Raw genomic sequence first — 24,426 nt, forward strand, 5'->3', positions numbered from 1 at the left:
TTGGACAGCTAGGTATAAAAAAAAAGAAACTCAACCATTCTCTTACACCATACACAAAGATAAATTCGAAATGGATAAAAGACATCAACATAAGGCAGGAATCTATCAAAATCCTAGAGGAGAACATAGGCAGTAATGTCTTTGACATCGGCCACACCAAATTCTTTCCAGACATGTCTCCAAAGGCAAAGGAGACAAAAGCAAAAATGAATTTTGGGGACTTCATCAAGATCAAAAGCTTCTGCACAGCAAAGGAAACAGTCAACAAAACAAAGAGGCAACCCACGGAATGGGAGAAGATATTCGCAAATGACACTACAGACAAAGGGCTGATATCCAAGATCTATAAAGAACTCCTCAAACTCAGCACACACAAAACAGATAATCATGTCAAAAAATGGGCAGAAGACATGAACAGACACTTCTCCACCCCACAGCATCTAACCAACCCCATCTTCTCTTGCTTACTCTGAGGAATGAAAGGAAACAATGTGAACTTCTTTTTAACTTCCTCTGAGAGTTAAGACAAAGGGCGGACATAACCATCTTCATACCATAGAATAGGTCCGTCTAATTCAATGCAATTGTGACCTAAAGAAACCATATATTAGAGACCATGTTCATGGTCTCAATTTCCATAATTCTATAGACCACCGATGTCTTTAAATAAGTTTATGTTTGGCAGGGGAAGGTCAGGAACACTTCGAGCTTGTGCCATTAAGAGGACAGATCAAGGCCTCGTTCACTTCCACCCCAGCCATAAAGGTCATTGAACATCAAGGCCTCTGGAAACATGCAGAGTCCAAACCGAGACCACTGCTGTAAGTCATGTCCTCAGAGTCATAGATCAGACCATCTTCATACACAGGGATGGTCACATCAGTATCTTAGGATATTTGATAAACATTCACCCACACACTTACCTGTTCAGTAGTAGGTAAGCACCCCTGAAGTAAGTGGGAGCACTGCTAGCTCTGACGTCCTGTCGTGTGATTGGATATGATTCGATTTCTTAGGAAGCCGGCCTCTCTTCAAGCAGGTATTTATAAGGCATTATGATAATTAGACACACACACACACACACACACACATACAAACCCGGATGTACACTCACATGCATGCACAGCAGGCTGTTTCTGAGCTAACTCTGTGTTCCACTGATGTGACTCTCTCTTCTGATACTTTCCATTTCAGTGGTTCTTAAACTCAGTAGGCTCGAATTCCCACCACGCTGTCTAAGAAACCTTGTTTTTTAGGGAGGAGAGGGGGAAACGGGAGGAAAGAGAATAATTCTTATCAAGTGACTATAAAATATACTTCACACGTAATCCCATGACTCCCTTAAGACATATTATCCTCATCTTGTATGAGAAAACTTAGACTCAAAGAGGTTTTGTAACTCATCAGAGGCTATGCAACTAGTAAAGAACACAAGGGACTGTCAGCCAGGCTCTGTGTCCCCTTGAATGTTCCTTTCCAAGTTAAGCTTTCAAAGCAAGGCTCTAAGGAGAAAGTTTATTTTAAGACAGACTACCAGCTCTCAGTTATTATTTCTTGACCATGGATATTGTAGGTAACATAGGAAAGACAAAAAAGAAGGCATAATTATCATCTTAAAGAAACTTAAGGCTTATTTGGGTAAACAAGAACAAAGAACACGGGAGAAATTTAGAGGAAAAAATTCACTGCTAACCTATACGGTTCAGACTACATGGTTCAAGAGTTCATGTTAGAGAGAGAGCCAGGGTAGGGGAGACAGATCAGTGACAGCTTTCAAGGCTACAATCATCATTAGTTTCCCTAGTAATTGGCCATCTGTGATAGAAAATTATTGCAGTTTTAGTCCCATCAATATAAACAGAAACAAATGAATACAGCCATTAGTGTCATGTATAATACTCTGATTATTTTTTGTAATATGTTCCCAATGATGGTTGCATAATTGATGGTCACAGACGTGTGTGATGTACAAAGTGATAAAACAGAAAGCACTTAAAGAGATACTAGCCATTTGCTTCACACTGAACCAGTCTCCACCTTGTGCCCAAGAGTGTCCCTAAAGCCAGTGAAGACAAACCTCCTCTTGAACTTGAGAGTAGCTTATCTTTGTGCTCAGAAATCGTTCTCACACAGAGAGAATTTTGTAAAGCAAAATAATCTGTGGAGTCTTTTGCAAAATAATCTGTGGAGTCTTTTGCAAATGCTCATGCCAAGGACTCCTCCTAGATCTCACTGAACCATGATGGGTGAGTGGGAGCACCTCATAAACCATTTTCGAGTGCTCTGGAGGTAACATTGATAAACCCCTTCTTCCTTTCCAGGATCACTGACCCAGAGAGGCCAACGCCTCTGCTGGTCTGGGACTTCTTAGACTTAACTGAAGGGACACAGTAACACTGGAGGAAAGCCAGGCTTTTCCTTTAGCTCTTGCTTCCCTCCTCAGCACCAGCTGCTGCTGCTCCTGGTGCTCCCTGAGCGGGTGGGGTCTGGCCAGACTGAAAAGGACACTGCATCCCTATGCCGCTCTTGTCCTTTGGTCCCCAGGCTTAGAGCACTCTTCTGGGGGAACTTGAATATTTGCTCCACTTAAGGGACTGTTTGGCAATGGTAGGCTCTTTGGTTCCTGAACCAAACAGATTGACAAGACCAAATTCTGTGGTCAGGGCATTAGGAGCAAGGGTTGTTCCCACGTGCCTCTGAGTATCTCTCTCTCCAGCCCTCCATGTCCCAGAAGCCCGTCTCTCCACAGGTTTTCTTTTTGGGTTAGGATAAACCATTTTCCAGTTCTTTCAAGCACATTTTACTAAATAACCTGTGTGGTTTGAGTAACCAGAATTTATAATTGCACACAGTTTCCGTCAGTTAATGGAAGGTAATCCTGTGTTTTAAATTAGCATATCACAAAAGGAAAAATTTTACATAATTTTTTACCTTTAAAAATTATCAAAAGCCTATTTTTTCTTTATCTCTCAAAGAAAGAAAAATACCATGTATCTCTATATAAAAAGGCTCATTTCTTCTACTAAGTATATATACCTTCCATACACTAACCCAATTTTAGCTTCATGCATGTGTCTGAATTGGTATGGGTATTTAACAATCATATTTTAATTTTGATAGAAATCATTGTCATCTTTACATTGAGCCTGCCAGCTGGTATACATTGAAGTCATTGATTTTGTGTGAGTAATCAGTGCAGTTTGCATGATTCCCTGCAAGAGAAGGGGCAGCAGGAATGAAAGAAAAGCTGAACTGTAGTTTCTAGGAAAGGATGAAACTCTAGAAGGATTTAGGGGACTGAGGCCTGGGGACACTCTCCCTTATTCTGTCTGAATGCTTGTCTTTGCGACAGGAAGGAGACAGGTATTTATGTGTGTGTCTGTGTAGGGAGACAAGAAAGTTTGAGCCAATAGGAAGCGAGCTCCCTCCTTTTCCCCCTCCCCAGGGTGGGCTCTGAGGGCGAGAGCGGAGGGTGGAAATTGGGCAGGATGTGAACAAATCCTGCTCGTTATCTGAAGCGGCTTCTTCCTGATTTTCTCACAGAAGAGATTTACCATTCATCATTCTACAGTATAAACTGTAAATATCTGTTCTTATATTTTCCCTGAATGTGGCACTAATGAAAGCAAAGACCAATCACCAAGGGTGAATTATTTAATACAATAATGTCTTAATAGCTGAGAAGAGACACGAATAGTAGAGACGCCTGTGGCTAATGGATTTCCCTGGTAGGAGATAAAAGGCTGATTACACAGCAGAGCAAGTGAAGACCTGGTGCATTAATGACAATTTATAGGTCAGCTCACTTACAGAAGTGATTTAAAACGCACCATCTGTTTTCTAACTGTAGGTTGATAACTATGATTTTACAGGTAGTCAGCATCTCCATCAAGAATTGTTACTTATTTGTCTTTCTGAGTCTTGGTTGGCCCCATAATACTGTACCCACTAGACCCCCAGATTCTTTCCAAATCAAGCAGTTGGAAAGTGAATGGATTGATAACAGTCAGTCCTGCTTCCATTCAGCCTTTGTCTGCCAGCTTAGAAAATTATTTTTAATTTTCTAACTATGCCCTATGACATCCATTGTGTGTACTGGATGAAGTCTTTCTGATGCATTTACTCTGGTGCTAGCTAGGTATCATCCTTGACAGAGTAGAGAAGATAGTCACTCAAATAATTCAGTGAGTTTTGTGCTCAAATCTGGAAACCTAATTGAGAAAGGCTGCACCATCAACTACTACTTACCAAGTTTCTCCCCACCCCTCCTTTTGCTTTCTCTTCCCTCTTCTTGCTTCTGCCTGACCTCCAGTTCCCCACCTTCATGCAGGCACCACACACACGTGCACACACATACACTCCCTCTCTTGCTCTCACATAGGCAAGAAAGGGGGAGCCCAGCTTTGGCTTCCACTCTGCCCCCTTCCCCGTTTCATTCTTCTCTACCTTTTGTAATTAATATGCAGTAGAGTGTAAGAATTAAGTATGAGGGCTGTGAAGTGACACTTCCAGGTTTAGATCCTGGCTCTGTCACTCTCTAGCTAATGACCTTGTCTAGCAGTTCTCATATATGAAACACAGGTGCTAGTAAGACCTACCTGGAGGAGTTGCTGTGAGGGTTAAATTTTCTGACACACATGAAGCTTTTATTTTTATTTATTTATTTTTTATTTTTTTGAAGATTTTATTTATTTATTTGACAGACAGAGATCACAAGTAGGCAGAGAGGCAGGTAGAGAGAGAGGGGTGTGGCAGGCTCCCTGCCGAGCAGAGAGCCCGATGCGGGGCTCGATCCCGGGACCTGGGATCATGACCTGAGCCGAAGGCAGAGGACTCAACCCACTGAGCCACCCAGGCGCCCCACATCAAGCTTTTAGAGCAGTGTCTGGCACATAGAGAGTACTCAAAAAAAGTTGTCATTATTGTAATTACAGGACATGGTTGGGAGGCCAGGCAACTGATCCTTTCCTAGGGTCTGTAAATTAGGTAGGGCTTGGTAACTTACTTGTGAGTTGGAAGGATGGAAAGAAAAGAAAACATTGTCAGGCCTCTTTTTCTACCTGTGTATGGTAGGCATTCATCAACTGAACTCACATTTGTTGTTGAACACCTACGATGTACTAGATGAGTGATTCTCAAGGGGTGACCCCGAGCCCAGCAGCATCAGTACCAATGGAGCCATATTCGAATGAACACTCTCAACATCCTCCCCATCCCTCTCTCAAGGTGGGGCCAAGAAATCTGTTTTAAGAAGCCCTGCAGGTGTTTCTGGTGTGCTACAGTGAGAACCACTGCCCTAGATGTAAAATGTAGGCAGTATGCTGGGCCGCGGGAATATAAACATGGATAAGATACCTGTCCCTGACCTTCTGGAACATACAGTTTACTGAGAGACAGATTTGTACACAGGAGCAACCAAAGACCCTGAGGGGAATGATAGAAATGCAGAGCCACAAAAGAAACCAAGTCTGCAACTCAAGAGGAGGGTTTGGAAAGAATTTCTAAAGTGGTTATTGAACTAACTCTTAGACAAAGACTAGAATTCTTCCAGTTACAAGTTGGGGGAAGGTGTTCTATGGAAAGGAACTCGGTGGTGGGTGGACATGCATACACGCCTCAACTTTTTTTTTTAATATTTAAAAAGAATTTTTTTATGAGACAGAGAGAGAGCTCAAGCAGGGGGAAGAGGGGCAGAGGGGGAGAGAGAGAACCCCAAGCAGGCTCCACACTCAGCATAGAGCCCAACACGGGTCAGTCTCACAACTCTGAGATCATGACCTGAGCTGAAATCAAGAGTCAGATGCTTAACCTACTGAGCCACCCAAGTGCCCCTACACCTCAACTTTTAAAAAGCAACTCCTGGAGAGGAGGGGTTTTGTGTTGTGTTCACTCTTGGATTCCCAATCCCTAAAACATGCTTCTGGCTCACAGGAGGCACTATTAACTATTTGAATGATTAAATACAAAGGTCCTAAACCACATATTTTTCACTAAAACATTTCTTCTCAGCATGATATTAAAACAAATAAACAAACCTGATTGTGAGTTCTGTGCTTTAAAGCATCATATTCCTAAAGGAAATTAGCCAGTGACCAGATTGTTCATTTAACACAGTGTATCTTATAATACGGGTTGGCAGTATGAGACTATCCCCTTTAAATCTGCCAGGGTAGCTCCATGAAGCCCAGAGCCCTGGCCTGATACATACTTATCCCGAACCTGCAACTCTATCCAAAGGTATAAATTATGGATGCTTCTTATAAACACACTGGTCTTTACAACAGAAACCCTGGCAGGGTCTTCATTAAAATGTGAGGAACCAAATATCCCAGGCAGCATATTTCCTTCTGCTTTAGTTAAAATTAACTCTGCATACAAAATGATCGGTCTGCTACTTTCCTGGTCATGTTCTCATATGTTACCCTATGCCAGATGCTCGCTCTTCTTTCTTCCGGATGCCAAGGTGTACTTCATAGCGTCAGGCACTTCCCCAAGGGTATCTCTGCGTCTTCACACTGACCACAGCGACAGGTCTGGTTGTCAATTCAAAAGAAAGGACTTATGCCAAATTAGACATCAGAACTGAGATTTCCTTCCTTTCAGACCCACTTCTAAGGGAGTCATCCTATGGGATTTTCTCCCCAGCATCACTGTGTACCTAGTCTGGCTTCATGTACCCTGTTAATTACATCCCTGGCCGGCTTGCTCTGGCCTCTGATCTGACAAAGCGGGGGGTTCCTCTAACCTGCATTCCTAATCGAGTGGACCAGAGATCATAGGTATTTTAGAAGACAAAGGGACTTTGGAGATCACTTCTAGGAACACAAGCCTTCTGAACACTGAATACCCAATAAAATAAGATAAAAACAGAAAGAGAGGCAAACTATAAGAGACTCTTAATTCTAGGGAACAAAGTGAGGGTTGCTAGAGGGGAGGTGATGGGGAGGTGGAGTAATTGGGTGATGGGCATCAAGGAGGGCACGTGATGTAATGAACACTGTGTGTTATCCCCAACTGATGAATCACGGAATTCTACCCCTGAAACTAATAATGCACTATGTGTTAACTAAATTAAATTTAAATAAAAAAATTTAAAAAATTGAACATGCAGTTGGTCTATTGTGTGGTGGATGGAGAAGTTAAAATAGATAAAAAGTTTTAAAACCAAAGTTGACATGAATTCTCCTTTACCTCTCTTATCCCCAAATGCAATCTTTTAGATAGAGTTGGGATTAAAAATAACCCCCAAATTAACTTAATTTATGATGTTTTAACTTTTCTCTCTATCTGATTTCTGGGGTAACTGCTCTTCAACAATACTTTCTAGTTAAACCACCAGCCTTCCAGTGTAGGAGAACTATGATCACAGAGTAAATTTGGCTGACGAGTTGCTTGAATATGTTTGAGAAGCAACATATTCTTCTGAATGGGACTCCAAATCTCTTGCAGAGTTAGGATTCTGTTCAGTTTTAGGTCTTCCCCTCTAGAGCAGCTTTAAGGAGCTAAGGAGAAATAAGGAGGAGAACTAAGGAGAACTAAGGAGCTAAGGAGGAGAACTGAGGGCAGAGAACACATATAGCCACCCTCACTCAGTTTCTTACACATGCGCACACACATGCACACGTGCACACACATGCATCCTTTTTCACGTGGTTCTCGTCTTATTTAAAGGCCCTTTGTTTCTAGGTGCATATTGGAATTAATTGTGTTGCTATGATAAACAATTTGTGAAAAAAAATAATGCGGGGACCTGGGTGGCTCAATGGGTTAAAGCCTCTGCCTTCAGCTCAGGTCATGATCTCAGGGTCCTGGGATCGAGCCCCGCATCGGGCTCTCTGCTCAGCAGGGAGCCTGCTTCCTCCTCTCTCTCTCTGCCTGCCTCTCTGCCTACTTGTGATCTCTATCTGTCAAATGAATAAATAAAATCTTTAAAAAAAAAAAAGTAGATCTTAAATATTTAAAAAAAATAATGCTAAGTGACTGTATAACGTCACCTGAATATAAGGGATTTTTTTTCAATATTTTATTTATCTGTGAGAGAGAGAGAGCACAAGCGGGGAAATATGTATTTGTTAAATGCCTTGCAAAGACATCATTGCTCTACAATACATCGTGATTATTAGCTTTTAATACTTTGGCTTTGCATGAAAAGAAACATCTAACAACCATGTAGCATTTAACACACCGGGAATCCTGTGTGTTCACGTTTCTGTCACAGTTTTACTTTTTCTGTTTGTCTTTCTTCATTTCTTTCATTTATATTGGTTATGGAGCAAAAGTTTAGAGGCTACAGTGTTATGAGTTAAATTCACAGCCAGTGGTCAGTGCTGAAGCTGGTAGGAAGTGAAGGCAAGCCCCTGATGGGGAGGACATACATTCTTGGCGTCTTGAGCGTGTGCACATGCGCGGAGGGGCTGAGGATGGGGGCAGATTTTTATAGAATACGCCAGGGTGAAGAAAAGATTTTGGTAAGCTAGTTCATGCAGGAATTAGAAATCAGCGAAAACGCTGATCCCACGTCATTTTATTCTGAGCTACTAACTTCATTTATCTAGAGATTTCATTTGTTTTATTTCACATTCAGTGCCCTTGGTCACCACTACCTCCAAGTCTTTCACAACGTTTGTCTTCCAAAAGGTATTTCCAAGTTTAATTAAACTGAGGTAAATATGAAAATTGAGGTTTGGTCTGGAGAGGAAGGGTGCAAGTAAGTTTCAAGTTCCCAGGAGATTGTTATTGATAAGTTGGAAGAACCTGACTGCAAAAGGGACTCATAAAAACGATAAACATCTACGCGGCAGGCTATTGTTTGTCCAAAGAGGTTTGAAAACCAGAAGGAGGTTTTGAAAGCCATTAACAAGTTAATAAGAAACCTGCAATTCTTGGTGGTTGAGACGAACATGAGCGTGGAGCTGTGTTTATAGGCAAACACTACCTGTGCTCCCGGCAGTAGAATCTTTCTGAGGCCGAGATTATAGTCATTAGTGAAAACAAACCAAAAAAATGAAGAGGGAGGAAAAAAATAGGAATTATGAGCAGTGTCAAAACATACACATTTAGAAGGGATATATTGAAATTTTAGGTTGAAAAATAATGTGTTTCAGGAATTCCCATTTCCTAGATTTTGTATAAGAATACATTTTAAAGGTATGTGAGATTCATTGCCTTTGTTTTGAAGGATAGAAAAGTTAGAAACTATTTCATTTGCACAAATGAAAATGTGATCTTGAGAATAGAATGATGAGAGATACCCTTGTTTGTTTTAGGAATCTGCAGCTGGGACAAAGAGTACGCAAACTATGAGTATAGGGGAAATATCACGCCGTATGATTATAAACGGTACAAGCACAGAATAACTTTACTAGTCAGAAGTGTAGTTAATAATAAGCAATGTAAGTTAATTACAAAACCATAGTTATCATTTTTCCTCAATGGCAGTTTCCCATAAAAATTAAGTGGTAAAGCACTTAGTCTATTGGGTGCTAAATTTAGAAAAAAAAAGTAACTTCACTTGCTTTTTGTATATAGCTACCAAATTTTTGGTGCCTGTAAGAGAATTCATTTATTGTATCATTTAATTAACGGCAATATTGGATAACTGATTCAAAGTAATTCTAACTCCTCTTATATTCTTGCCTTACAGCTTGGCTCTTCCTCTTCTGTGCCTTTTACATCTATTTTTTCTCAGCTTTTTATGACTGTTGTGGTTCCTCTCATTATTGGACAGGTAAGATCTCCAATTTTACCTGCCTTTTTTTTTTTTTTTTTTTTGTCAAATTGTGAATTCTGATATAATGTCAGGACAATTGAGAAAAAAGATAGAGAAAAAGACATTTAAAAGAAAACATAAAAGACTGTGAAACACCAGGTTTCATCCATCACCATATTCCCACCTTTTTATTTTTTTATTTAATATCAATCTGCTTTGCAGATAGCTTTACATAGGGATGCATGCACAGAATCTTGATTTTTTTAAATTTATTATCTGTACTTCATAGCCATGTAGTTAGCTTAAAAATACCTAGCAAATCATTTCCTTATTCTGCTCCTTCTGATAAAGTCTCAGCATTATAACTGTTGTTGGCAACAAGCATCTAGCTGGCTGGCTTCTTTGTAGACCCCTTCAACAGCCATGATCATATTTGTGATCATGTAATTAATAAAATAAACACTTAATTCTATTAGCTCTTAAAATTAGATCTTAGAAAATTTAGTTTCCTTTATCATTCTTATTGAATTAGACTAATGGGAGAAATTCTTATATTTAACCTCTTATAGCAAGTTAATAAGCATGTAATTGAATTATAACATACAAATTTAAAAACACAGGAATGGAGCACAGAATTGTACCACTAAAATGAGTGAGTCTTAGGAAAATAGTATGTCAGGATGGTTAAGAGCACAAACGTTGGTTAAAGAACAACTAGACTCTAGTTCTTAGTTCTGCCTTTTATTTGCTGTGTGACTTTAGGCATGTCATTTGATCTCCTTATCTCCAAGTTCATAATTTACCAAATTGTATAATAATACCACCTATCTCAAGGAGTTGTTGTGAGGATTAATTAAAATGTGGATGCATGTAAAGTTTTTGTCATCACAGAGCCTGACACAGGTAAGTGCCCTATAGTGTCTATCATCATCATTGTCAAATTCCCTATAAATACTAAATGAGAAGCAACTCTTTGATATATTAAATAGAAAAAAAATTATGTCTGTGCACATGTTACATGTATATACATATAATATTTACACACCGTCTTAGGCTTGGTTCTCTGGGAAAGAGAGTGTGAGACAGAGGTTTCCATACAAGAAGTTTCCTCGAGGAGAGCCCTTGGGATGAACACCTTCGGGAAAGTAAGAAACATAGGACGGGGAGAAGGTACAAGACAATGTAGTTCCAGCAAAGGCTTCTAGCTGCACTGACCCCACTGAAGACCAGAGTCTTAATAGACTCTTGCACTGATGAGGCATTAGATACTGGCTTCCCTCCACTCGCCCTGAGAGGTATGACCTTGGCAGAGTCTGCAGTGTGAGTAGCAGTTCCCAAAGAGGAACTCATCGGGGATCTCTGAGACAACAAACATGCCCTGCAGCGTGGGAACAAACACCTCCTTCCAGGTGACACCCCACAGCACCTGCTACATGTCTCCATTTTGTTTTTAAATTTTAATGTTATACTTAGAAAACGGACTAAATTTAGGGGAAGAGAGAATGATTTAAAGGTACTCAAAGAATACCATTTAATTAAATACAGAATAATACTTGGAAAAATACTTCTACAGTGCTGCTCACATCACAGGTCTTCTGCTAAATTTTGTCCCTTGCCTCTCTAACCTCTTTGCCACTTTCCTACACTCTTACTTCCCTGGCTTTTCTCAATTCCTACTTAATTTTTCTGTTTAGAGTATCCTCCCCATCTACCTTCCCACCCCAACTCATTGTTCATGTGACTCTTTAATTTATACCTTCTCTGAATCACCTATCTGAAGTATGTTTCCCTGGTTGTTTATTGTCTTTATTGTAGCACCTTGATTCCTTTCTTGGCCTTTGCCTGTTTGTCTCTCTCATTAGACTATAAGCTTCATGAGTACAGGAACCATATTTGTCTTGTTCACCATACCCAGATGATAGGCACCCAATAAATAATGTATGGAATGGGTGAGTGAGGGAATGAATGGATGAGTTTTATGAACAGTAAGGGAAATGCTGTCATATAGAGGCGTAACAGAACCCGCCTGCCCTTCTCAGCTCTGGACAGTTTAAGCTGTGGTTACTATTACTTTAAACCCATACTTATTTTCTTGTTTCTGAAAATAGTTCTATATAACCTGAGGCTCACACATTCTTTTTTTAGTGGATCTTGGAGATATCTCTGTTGATAATAAATGTTTGGCTTCAAACATATAGACAAAAAATACCTTTGTCTAATATTTAAAGATATATATATATATATGTATATATATATATATATATAATATACATAATATATATGGTTATATGTATACTGAGTTACATATATAGTTATGTAAGCTATGTCATCAAGAATACATACCCCAAGAGAGTAATATATTGTTAGAGTGTTCATCATTGCTTGCCCAGTAGTAAAGTATTACGATAAATTATAACATAGTAAAAGTAGTCAAAAGGTAATATAGGTGGTTTTAAAAAATCCTTCCACTACCGAAGTCCTTTAATGGCTTTTCTCAAAGAGGAAAACATATTTGCATCTACCTGCCCACCTCTTGTATTCTAGTTTTAGGAATTAATAATCACACCCCCAGTCTCTACCTTCAGAAACCACCTGCCTCCTCTTTTTCTGTACATCCTCACTCCCTTATGTTCAGGCGATCACTACATGCCTCCGTTTCTGCTTCAGAAGTCGTTCACATCTGGCATCTGCAACCACACCCACACGCCAGAGAGGATGTCACAACTTCATCACCTCTCATCTAAATTATTGCACCTCTTGCCCCTTCTGTGAGACTCTCCACATTCCTAGTCAATGTCTTCACTGACTCCAGGAAAGCCCTAAAAAAATCAAAATGTTGTCCTTCTCCTTAAAAAAGCCTCCCCTCCCACCCCGCCCCCGCTCCCTTTTGCCCATTCCTTGTGTGGCCCACAAAACCCCTCACATTCTAGCCCCACCCTGCTTCTTCCGTGTCACCTCCCACCATCCCTTTCCTTCTGCACCAGGCCTGCACCACTCCCTTGCCTGGCCACACCCCTTCACTGCCCCTGCTTCTCAGCTTTAGTTAGGTACTGGCCTTTCCCACCAGCAAACTCCTATTCCTTCCTTAAGACTCAGTACAAAGGTGCGCCTGGGTGGCTCAGTGGGTTAAAGCCTCTGCCTTTGGCTCAGGTCATGATCCCTGGGATCAAACCCCACATCAGGCTCTCTGCTCAGCAGGGAGCCTGCTTCTCTGCTTGCCTCTCTGCCTAATTGTGATCTCTGTCAAATAAATAAATAAAATCTTGAAAAAAAAGAAGACTCAGTACAAAGATGCCCTTTGGTGTGCCATGGACCTGCTCTGACGGCCTCATTCTAGACTAAATGCCAGTGCTCATATGGTACTTGATTCATAATATTCATCAGGAGCGATTATAATTAATCTGGGAGCTCCCGAGAAGCAGAGATGATTAATATATTTAACAAATATACTCAAAAATAGGATGTGGACTGTATAAAAACATTGGCTGAAAAAAACTTCAAATTTATCCTCATGGAGCCCCCAGTAGTTTATTTTATTTTATTTTATTTTATTTTATTTTTTCAGTGCTCCAAGGTTCATTGCTTATGCACCATACCCAGTGCTCCATGCAATACGTGCCCTCCATAATACCCACCACCAGGCTCACCTAAGTCCTCACCCATCTCCCCTCCAAAATGCTGCTTGTTTCTCAGAGTCCCCAGTCTCATGCTTCATCTCCCCTCTGAGTCCCCCAATTCACGTTTCCTTTCCTTCTCCTAATGTCCTCCATGTTATTCCTTATGCTCCACAAGTAACTGAAACCATATGATAATTGACTCTCTCTGCTTGACTTATTTCACTCAGCATAATCTCCTCTAGTCCTGTCCATGTTGATACAAAAGTTGGGTATTCATCCTTTCTGATGGAGGCATAATACTCCATAGTGTATATGGACCACATCTTCTTTATCCATTCGTCTCTTGAAGGGCATCTCGGCTCTTTCCACAGTTTGGGGACTGTGCCATTGCTGCTATGAACATTGGGGTACACGTGGCCTTTCTTTTCACTATATCTGTAGCTATTTTACCTAGATTTCCAGCTTTACTAGAGAAACACATAATTGGTCTCATCTTGTTTCAAATTTATGACCGCCAATTTAAAATGTCACTAAACACTTCCTAGAAATCCTACTGTACTTCCTTACAAGATTATTTCATGCTCTCTTGTAATTTTAGGTTCTTCCCTAATACTCTCCCACTTCCCCATTGCACCTGGGTCTCACTGACTTTGCTTGTATTTTGCAAACATGCCAGCTCTGATCCTGCCTTAAAAACTGCACCAGCTGTTCCTTCTGCTTGGAACATCTCACCGTCCACCTTCTCAGAAAGACCTTTCCTTACCCTGCTCCAGTGGCTCCCCAATCGTCAGTGTCATATCATCCAGTTTAAACCTCTGCTTAGGATCATGATCTTCCTCTTGTTGATTTGTTTGTTGTTTTTGTTTTCTATTTATCTTCTTAAACTAGAATATAAGCTCTATGATACCAGGGACCTTTTCTGCTCATTTATCTCTGTATATGTTTGTAATTAGTTGACCCACCAAAACTTTGTGATGTGATATTCGGGGACCTTGTTAGAAGGACTCATATGTACTACTTCAGGAAAGGAACCCAGACAAGGTAGTCTCATCTCTCGATTGTAACTAGAGGTGGCACATGATGTATATTTCTATTAGATTTGTATGTATATCTTTAAAAAAGAGATTTTTAAATCATTATCTTTTTTTTAAATCATTATCTTTTAAATAAACAATGGGAACTAGAGGGAGAAGAAGAAGACCAGGAAGGAAGAGGTGAAAATATTTTCCTTAATCTTCTAGTCATAATAAAGCTTCATTATTTAATTTTTTTACTTGTGTTACTGAGAGTTAATTTTATTCTGTTTTTCTGTGTTTTCCCCATACAGTACTTCTTTTTGGTTGGACTCAGTATTGACTGACTGCAGTGTGATGCAGAGTCTGGTTTGATTTCTGCCACTGCCTGACCGTACACACAACTTCTGGCCCTCACTTACCTCATATGTAGAACAGGAGTTATCTTCTAGCTCAAAGATGCTGTGACTCTATGAGCTACATCTTTCCATAGATGGTCGAGAGATTGCATCTTCTGTCAGTTCTAGAAATAAACATGTGTCATTGCAATATTTCTTTTTTCCTGATAAACCCTTCGATACATCTAAATCCTTGTGACAATTACTTATTTCATGCATTATATTGAGAGATTTATGAATACATGTTAACAAACTAGAACTTCCACCACCTTTGAAAAACATTTTTCAAAAGAGTATGCTAAACCCCACCTTTATTCTAATAAAATTTTAGGTTGACTTTTCATATTAAATAGTCTTCAGCTGAAGCTGAAGATAATGTTATTTTTTTTTAAAGATTTTATTTATTTACTTGACAGACAGAGATCACAAGTAGGCAGAGAGGCAGGCAGAGAGAGAGGAGGAAGCAGGCTCCCCACCGAGCAGAGAGCCCAATGCAGGGCTTGATCCGAAGACCCTGAGATCATGACCTGAGCTGAAGGCAGAGGCTTAACCCTCTGAGTCACCCAGGCGCCCCTGAAGATAATGTTATTAATGCTAGTAAAATTTTACATTTCTAAAATTATACTAGGTATGAACTATTTTCATTGCTTCACTTGAGTTGCTCTGAGAGGACAGGAGCTGTTGCATTATGCAGTGGGATATCCTGGTAGACAGTGTGTGATAGAAACAGCACCAAATCAGGACTTGGAAATAAGAATAGCCACTATTCTCTAGGTACAGGCCCTTGTTCTAAAGCATTTTACATTTATTTAATAACTTAATCCTCACTACCACTACTACTGGATCCATTTTACAGATGAGGCAAGGAAAGTTAAGGATTTACCGAAGACTACAAAGAAAGAAGCTCCAAAGTACATACCTTTAACCATGAAGCTCTGTTCCCTCCCTCAGGAGGTTGAGGTCATATTCCTTGCTCATACACCCTCCTCCCAATGACTTTTTAACATTTTATGCCAGTTTTTCAGACTCTCTTGCCTTTGTTTTCAAGTAAACTGAGCAGGCTAATATCTGCACAACTTCTCATGAGACAATGTAAATAATACTTAAGTAGATGATGGATGTTTACTATATCCTGTGTACTTTGACAGTTTATACTTTTTAGATATTATTTTGAATCTACTCAATATTTAATAAAATATTTTTAAAGAAAAGTGTTATATACATTGGATTTGATTTTGTATCCCTGGCTATACATTTCAACAGACAATTGAAGAAAAAGCAAACCACTTTACGTAAATGTATAGATTCAGTGGAATAGAGGATAAAACTTGAAGAAACAATCTCAAGTCACCTTGAAGAAAAATAAATCTTTAAAACTCAGACTTAATATGAAGAACTATCACATATTTCCACTCAAAAGTCAATTTATAAATATAAAGGCAGAGTAGAAGGGAGAAAAGCAAGAAAATGCCCCAGAAAAAAATTGGAGAAAACTAAAATGATGGATATTACACGTCTCAGTTATCTCAGTATATAAACATTCCTCACCTAAGACATATTTTCTCAGATTTCCAGCTTGGAGGTCATATAATAATTGATATGTGGCTCAGCTTATTAAAAGTACTGGCATTCAAATCTAAGTTTCCCTTTAAGCTCTCCTGTGTTTAATGTAAAATAGAGAAAATCAAAATGAAGAAAGTGAGACGATAAAGTTTCCTGAGGAAGAGGTTTTTCCTTCCCAGTTCTTGGGAAACAGCAAGTCAATGAGGATTTGTCATCTAATGTTGAATTCCTAAGTTTCTGTGAGCTCTGAGTGCAAATGAATTAGTATGGATCCTGAAGAAAGCTACAACTGGCCACCTTATCAAGATGCCTTTTCCCAGGGCCCCTGGGTGGCTCAGGGGGTTAAGCGTCTGCCTTTGGCTCAGGTCATGATCTCAGGGTCCTGGGATCAAGCCTTACATCGGGCTCTCTGCTCAACTGGGAGCCTGCTTCCCCCTCTCTCTCTGCCTGCCTCTCTGCCTACTTGTGATCTCTCTCTCTCTCTCTCTCTCTCTGTCAAATAAATAAATAAAAATTAAAAAAAAAAAAAAGCCTTTTCTCACCTCATCCTGACTTTCTCCCCCCCTCCCCCCGAAGAGGGAATTCTGAGGCAGCTATATCAGGTTGGGTTGCTATCTCAGCAAAGGCTTGTTTCCTAGAAAGTTATTACGTGTTTCTACAAGGCAAAGAAATTTGGAGAATTTTAAAATGACATAGATTCTTGATAAATGGAGGATGATTGTATCGGAAGTGTAAGTGGCTGAACAAAGAGAAGATAGGGTTTCCTGATGTTTTATATCCAAAGCATATCTTTAAGGCATATCACTGTTACTTCTCCCAGTAGTTCAGGAGAGATTTTAACACTTTTCTCAGTACACGGTTACAAAAAGCATCCGCTTTGTGAATTTAATTTTAGGCAGGTAGAAAAGCTCCATGGAGCCTGGCAAACCTATAAAATGGTTTGCTTAGAAAACACAGACTAATATCACTACAAGACTAAAAACAGTGAAAGACTATCTGTTTTCACCTAGGGTTATTGCTTAACTTGTGGGTCTGTCTGACTTCCAACTTTGTAGTTGTTTTCTTTATTGAGATTTAGTATCCAGCATTAACATTGATGTGTTTAGAAGACAGGCATTTTGGCTAAGAGGATGCAGGACTTAGGAGTCCATATTTCCTGCCATATTGAAAGAGTCCTACTGTACTGTGAGACTCTGAGTACTTGGTATTGAAGAAAGAGGTAATTAGGTTAACTAAGTCAAATTGCAGCTTATAAAGTCGATTGATGATTAGAGATTTGTCTTGGTTTTTAAAATGGCTTTGACTTCCAGGTTATGCCTCATTCATATTTATCTTGTTTATTTTTTCAGTGGGGTCAGTGGTGGTAGAAGACACTTCTGCTTTGGGAATTGGGATTGTACCTTCTATAACCTATTGCAGAGAGAGGACTTTTGTGTCTTTAATCATTGTATATTGAAACAAGATTGGAGGACAGCATCAATTTCAATAACTCTGTGTAATTTCCATTTATTTTGTTTCCTAAAGGAGCTGAGTTGTATTAAATTTGGGCAACTACTAGTTTCATGCTACCAAATATAATAGATATGAAATAACCTCTTAAATGAAGTCTCTCTGTTAGCCTTTTAGCAAGAACTTACCCCCACAGGGGTATATCTGAACATGGGGCCATCTGGGTACCTCAAGCACTATTATCCAAAATTTGTGTTCTAATGTATCAGCCCATTAACATTGTGTGGCAGAACTGCTCTTAACTTCTCTCTACCTTACTACAGTTTTCTTAAGTAATCTCTATGCCCAACGTGGAGTTTGAACTCATAACCCTGAGGTCACGAGTCCCACGCTCTACCGACTGAGCCAGCCAGGTGTCCCTATCCCCTAGTTCATTTTAACCTTAAGGAAAGAAATGAACACTAGAACTAAATTACTATGGTTTGGGATCACATCTACAAAAAGAAAAATCACAAGTTTTTTTTATAAATTCAATGTAATTTTAGTTACAAGATCTAATTTTTTTTAAATCTTTAACCACTATTTGTCTACATATATAAAAAACACTGTTTTTCCCCCTCTGATTCCCCCTAACTCATTTCTCCTCTCCATCTCCCAATATCCTCCGTGTTATTCCTTATCCACAAGTAAGTGAAACCGTGTGTAATTGACTCTCTCTGCTTAACTTAATTCATTCAGCAAGTCGGAGGGGGAGACAAACCATGAGAGACTGTGGACTCTGAGAAACAAACTGAGGGTTTTGGAGGGGTGGGGGTCGGGGGTTGGGTGAGCTTGGTGGTGGGTATTATGGAGAGCACGTATTGCGTGGAGCACTGGGTGTGGTGCATAAACAATGAATTTTGGAGCACTGAGAAAAAATTAAGATAAATTAAATTAAAAAACAAAACGCTGTTTCTCTTTCATTCCCAGCCCACCCAGCCTTCAAGGTGTTGTTCTTGTACTTCGTACCAACTGGTCAGCTTTCTGCTAGAATTTTCTTTATTAATACTGGTATTTCATTTACTGAGTTCTTGAGAATGGATGAAGTTGATCTAATAGACATTTGTTCAGAGGTTCTCTTGAGAGTAGTTTACTTTGTTTTTGAGTATCTGTGAAGGTATGTTCTATTGCGAATTAAACGTTTTTAGCCACAGAGTAGAAGATGACAGAACCCCATCAGCCTTGTCAGGAGAAGTTCCCTGACCTCATTATTGCTAATGGATCATGGTAATTAAGCCTGTTGTGAAATCTCATGTTCAATTATGCAGAATACTGAGTGACTCAAAACTTAATATGTCTCAACTATAGTCCTTATTACAGGGTTTGTTCAGCTTCTCTCAAAAGTATAAGGTTTTAAGTAGAGTGGTTCACTTTTATATCCAAGCAAAAGTTATCACCAATATTCAGCCTGTCCTGATTTTAAATATCTGATTTGATTTTTAAAGAAGAGAGGATTGCTATGTAACTTTATTCACTCATCCTTTTGTAGGAGAGTTAGGACAGGTTTATTCATTTTTAAGTATTAATTCTGGAATTCTAAAAGCATGCAAATGACATTTGTCTTTGGATTCACAAAAACTCTAGATATTCAGAGTTTGAATTATTTAAACTCCCACAACACATGCACTTTTGCTTTTCAAGCATGAGTTATAATTTAATTAAAAACTTCTGGTGCATTGCTTGCATTTTAAATATTAATATGTTCCATGGATCACTTTCGATTACCTACTGTCTTGAGATTCTTGAAGATGTCAGATTTTTAAGATTCCCAAAGTTGCACTTGGAATTGTCTGTTGAGGCAAAGGGGACTATGATAATTACACACATCCATTAGGATCAGCAGAGGAGATAAACTTTGGGGAGGCTTAATGGGCATGTCTCAGTGACAGCTAGCAAAGAGCATTTGGCATGATTAAGGATGGATTTGAATGCAGTTGAAAATCTACTCTCATTATGGACACCAGTGGAAGTTGCACTACAAATGTGAAATCCCCCAGAAGAAGAGTGGTGTGGCACGGAAGCTTTGAAATCCACTGTGGCCATCATCCAAATTATTCTCTTTCCTTTATGTCTTTCTGCTGTCAGAATCACTTTGCGATGCCCAACTCAACTCCCTACATCTTTGAAAAAAGGCAACCTGTTGATCTCTGTATTTCAGATTGTCCGAAGATACATCAAGGATTGGCTTGAAAGAAAGAAGCCGCCTTTTGGTGCTATCAGCAGCAGTGTGCTCCTCATGATCATCTACACCACCTTCTGCGACACGTTCTCGAACCCAAATATTGACCTGGATAAATTCAGCCTTATTCTCATCCTGTTCATAAGTAAGTTGGAAGATGGAACATTTTTGCTATCCCCTCCGTCTCCTCAGGAGCAAAGTGGAGGAAATTGTGAATTGTGTTCCCCAAACTCATTTTGAATGTTAATTTCATTAGAAAATAATACCGAGCTTCATCTTATATGTGCTCAGTGACTTTATCCTGTGTGTCTGTTCTTTAAGAAGACATCAGTTACATATTTATGATTCAATGTCCTTTGTTTTTTATGTTTGATTTATAGTAGTTGATGCCAGATGAAAGAAGTCATGGGATCTGTCACATTCAAATGTTAGATTGAATACTTTTTGCCAATTTATTTTACTGTAACGTTGAGCTAATCTTACCCTTTATTGTGAGTTAAAAGTAGGATTTATTTACTTAATACTGTCATTTTCTAAGTACAATAGTTGACTGAGTTAGTTAAAATGTGGACATTTACATCATCTTTTCTACTAAACTATACCCAAGCTAATACCAGTTCATTTTAAGAAGCGGCAAACTATGAAATGCAAGTAATTGCAAGGATCAGAAATCAACTTTTTGTTCTGTTTATCCTGTAATAGCAAAGACAATTTTGTAATTATAAGGATACCTAAGAATCTTTTCTTATTAAAAATCAACATGAGTTATACCAAAATATATATTATATGCCACTGCAGTTATGCAATTTACTATAAATACCCACAGCATAAACCAGCTCTTTCTAAATTGAACAAATTAAGTAACCAAGTCTCAAATCAGGGAGGATTTTAGATTTGCAGAGCAGTAGACATCATAGATGATGCCTAGGGATATCTTCCATAAGAACAAATTTAGTCCCACTAACTTTGATGATTCTACCAGTTTAGCAATGTGTGTTTGTTTTCCTACTTGAGTTCATAAGTTGCAGATTAAACTAAGCATGTGGTAAATACGCTACAGATATTTTTATACCCCTAATTTAGATTCAATCTTTTTTTTTTTTTCAGTATTTTCTATCCAGCTGAGTTTTATGCTTTTAACCTTCCTCTTTTCAACAAGGTAAGTGATATGGTATCTCTTGTGGTTGTTAGTTTTTTAAATGACAAATCGTGCTATTTACTTGGCATCTGTGCCACTGTGCTAATCTAGTGTTTCTCTCATCTCCTGATCATTCCGTCTTCCTCCTGCCACCCTCGGGTTGTAGACATCCTGAAGGGTTTGTCCGTGGCCCTGTGTCACCTGCTCACATCGTGTGCTTAGGTGGCCTCCTCCATTCTGCTGGCTCAAGCTGTCAGCTTCCTGCTGTTAATTTTCATGCCAAGACCTTGCATTCCAATGTTTTTCCTGAGTTCCAGCACTATTTATCACTAACCATTTAGATATCTTCACCGGTCTTCAGAAGACATCAGTCTCTAGATGAAATTAAATTTTTTCCCCAGTACTGCCTCTTTCTCTCTCATTTCTTTATTGTTAGTGGGATCACCATCCACAGAGTTACTCAGACTAGAATCCTTTGCATCATTATTTTTTAAATTTTTAAAAAATATTTTAAAATATTTAAAATGTAAATATTTTTAAATATTTTAAAAATACCTTTGTAATTTTTTTTGAGCTCTCAAAGCCACTTCCCTAATTCGGGCTCTTGTTGCCTCTTTTCTCCTTGGACTATTGTACTAGATATCTTATAAGTATCTTCATTTCTAAAATGAATTTTTCTTATGTATTTCATACTGCTTCTAATAACTCAAAGTTCTCATAATAGTCTCTTATCATAATAGTGTCATAATAGCTCTTATCAGAGATCTTCAGTGGTTCCAGGACCTGTAGAATGAAGTTCACTTTGGGGGGCTAAGTGAACTACTACTAGCATTCAGCCTGTCTAAGCTTCAGGTTGAGGTAAAATCTTTGCTGTTCCCTGGAGAAACCTCATGCATTCTCATTTCTGCTACTTGCTTAGGCTGTCCTCATTAAATTGGTCTCTATGCCCTAGTTCACCTTTCCTATTCTTAAAGGCTCACCTCTAATACACCTTCTTCTACCAAATCGTACATTCAACAGATAATACTTAAGCCTTCAGTATGAGGAAGTTACCACAGTGAGTACCACAAAGAAGAGATGATTCTGACCTTGCATGAGTTTATAGACTAGATATATGTCTGATAACTAAGAGTCCTCTTAGTGGACAGGGAGCCAACCTGTAGTCAATTCAAAGAAGAAAGCACTTCCAGAAAGAGTGGTAGAGCCAGGCTTCATGGAAGAGATGGGATTTGACATGAATTATAAAGAATGGCTAATTATTCAGCAAACCAGCAAAACAAGATGCAGAGAGAAGCTTCTTGGTGGAGGGAAAAATAATGCAAATGTGGGACACACACACACACACACACACAGAGTGGGACAATAGGAGTAGAGAAAGATTAAAAAATAATAACAGTAACTAGAAAGGCAGGCTTAGGCCAGATTGCTGGGTGATGGCAGTGAGTTGCCACGAGGGAAATGGCCTGGATTTTTTTTTTTATTTGGTTTGTTGTTTGTTTGTTTTTGGAGAGAGAGTGTGTGTGCACATGCACACGGGAGCAAGGGGGCAGGGGCAGAGGGAGAGAGAGAATCTGAAGCAGGCTTCATGTTTAGCACAGACCCTGATGCGGGGCTGGATCTCAGGACGGTGAGATCGTGACCTGAGCTAAAACCAAGAGAAGGACGGTTAACTGACTGAGCTGCCCAGACTGCCCGGGGCCCGGGTTGTTTTTGAGATCTGAAACAGTGGCAGAGCAGCGTTGGGTTCAGCCCTCGCATTGGGCACTTGGCTCTTATGGCGCTCAGCATTGCAAGAGGCTGATTATAAACAGTCAATAAAAATTTATTGATTGGTGTAATCGGAACCATTTTCCCTAGCTTGTGGTTCTGATTTATAAAGGAAGAGTAAAGCCTGGAGCCATTAAGACATGAAGAGAATGTGACTTAATTGGGTAGTGTAGGAGTCAGAGCTATTTTAAAGTTCTCTTCGTAAATCGTCTGTTATGTCGCCCTAGAAAAGATGTTTGCCTTTCCCCGGCTGTTTGTGTGCTGGTCCTTGTGGCAGAAGTAGAGTCACTTGTCCTGTCCTGTCAGACTGGGTAGGATGCAGGTGTCCTGTCTGTGGCTGAAAACATGCTGAAAAGCACAAAAGAGCCGCTGCTGGAATGGCTGAAGGAGGGCTGGGGCGGAGATGGTGTCCCCACTGGTTGAATGGAAAGTGAGAGTTTTCAGTGTGGAGGAGACTGGATTTCCATAAGGCCTTGAGATCTTAAGACCCTATTATTTTGTGAAGTTCTATTGCCTTTGGAACTTGTTCAGCTGTCAGATATGCACCTTCTTTAATAAACAGCAGACTAAGGAATGGCTTTCACTGTGCTCCTCCCACATTAGTCCATTAAAAAACAGGGGTTTTTGAGTTGAATAAAATTCAGAAGATGGGTGTATTTTTGTTTTTTGTTTTTCACTATGAGAGACCTCATTTGTGCCTAAGGATTTTATTGGAGTAATAAAAGATACCAGTGTTTACTGAGCCCTGCTCTACGGCAGGCACTGTGCGAGGGACCATACGTACGTTCTTTCATGAAAGTCTGACAGCAAAGACTAGGATACGATACATTCTTGTTGCTGTTTTGCTGATGAGGACCCATACTTAGAGTAGTTTGCTTTAATAGCTCTCCTAAAATCAGAGTCTAGTAGTTTAATAACAGATGGCAAAGAGTACATGTGGAATTGAAATCCATTTCCATTTGACATTTGCCCACACTTTTTCCACTGCACTAAACTATTTCAATTACTTTTAAAATTCTTAAATGCTTGTTTTGGTTAGGGAATCTGTAGAGAGCATTTAACTGGATGCTTCAAGTTTACTCACACAAGCAAATTAGTCAAAGACACCAAGAGTGTGAACTAGGACCCACTGGTTTATATACTCTGTTGAGTTTCATTTTCTCTTTCTACTTTTTGTTTCTTTCTATTTAAAATTAGTGAAATTGGCCTGTATTTTCTCTCTCTCTCTTTTTTTTTTACCTATTCGCTAAATCTATAACCAGTCCAGATATTGATACAAAAATCTCAGCATGGAAATCAGTCTTTCTTTTTTTACATACAGTATGCCACTGACCCCTGATGATGGAAGTTTAGCATAAAGCAGGAGAGACCCAGCCAAGAAAATTCAACTTTCCTACAACACTCCTCCTACCTAGTTAACATTTCTTAGATTTACTGACCTGATGTGTTAGCTTTCTGGTGTCTGACATGTGAACTATGACTTTGAGTATTTAAAACATATTTGAGAGTTACTACTCTGCATTCTTATTTGTCAGCAGAATAATGTCAGGGTTA

The 24,426-nt window shown here is 39.3% G+C and overlaps 1 protein-coding gene across 4 annotated transcripts in view; it reads left to right on the plus strand.

Annotated features, from left to right (window-relative positions):
• LOC111157320 (solute carrier family 10 member 7) overlaps positions 1–24,426 on the plus strand; it is a 250,574-nt gene that overhangs the window by 190,106 nt on the left and 36,042 nt on the right. For all 4 annotated transcript variants that reach the window (XM_022518639.1, XM_022518629.1, XM_022518648.1 and 1 more), the window contains 3 exons: positions 9,644–9,727; positions 19,947–20,112; positions 21,075–21,126. In XM_022518639.1, the coding sequence (XP_022374347.1) occupies positions 9,644–9,727; positions 19,947–20,112; positions 21,075–21,126 (302 nt within the window). The remainder of the gene's footprint in view (positions 1–9,643; positions 9,728–19,946; positions 20,113–21,074; positions 21,127–24,426) is intronic.

Source organism: Enhydra lutris, unplaced genomic scaffold (genome assembly GCF_002288905.1).
Source record: "Enhydra lutris kenyoni isolate GAN:26980312 unplaced genomic scaffold, ASM228890v2 scaffoldscaffold3, whole genome shotgun sequence".
Taxonomy (NCBI): Eukaryota; Metazoa; Chordata; class Mammalia; order Carnivora; family Mustelidae; genus Enhydra; species Enhydra lutris.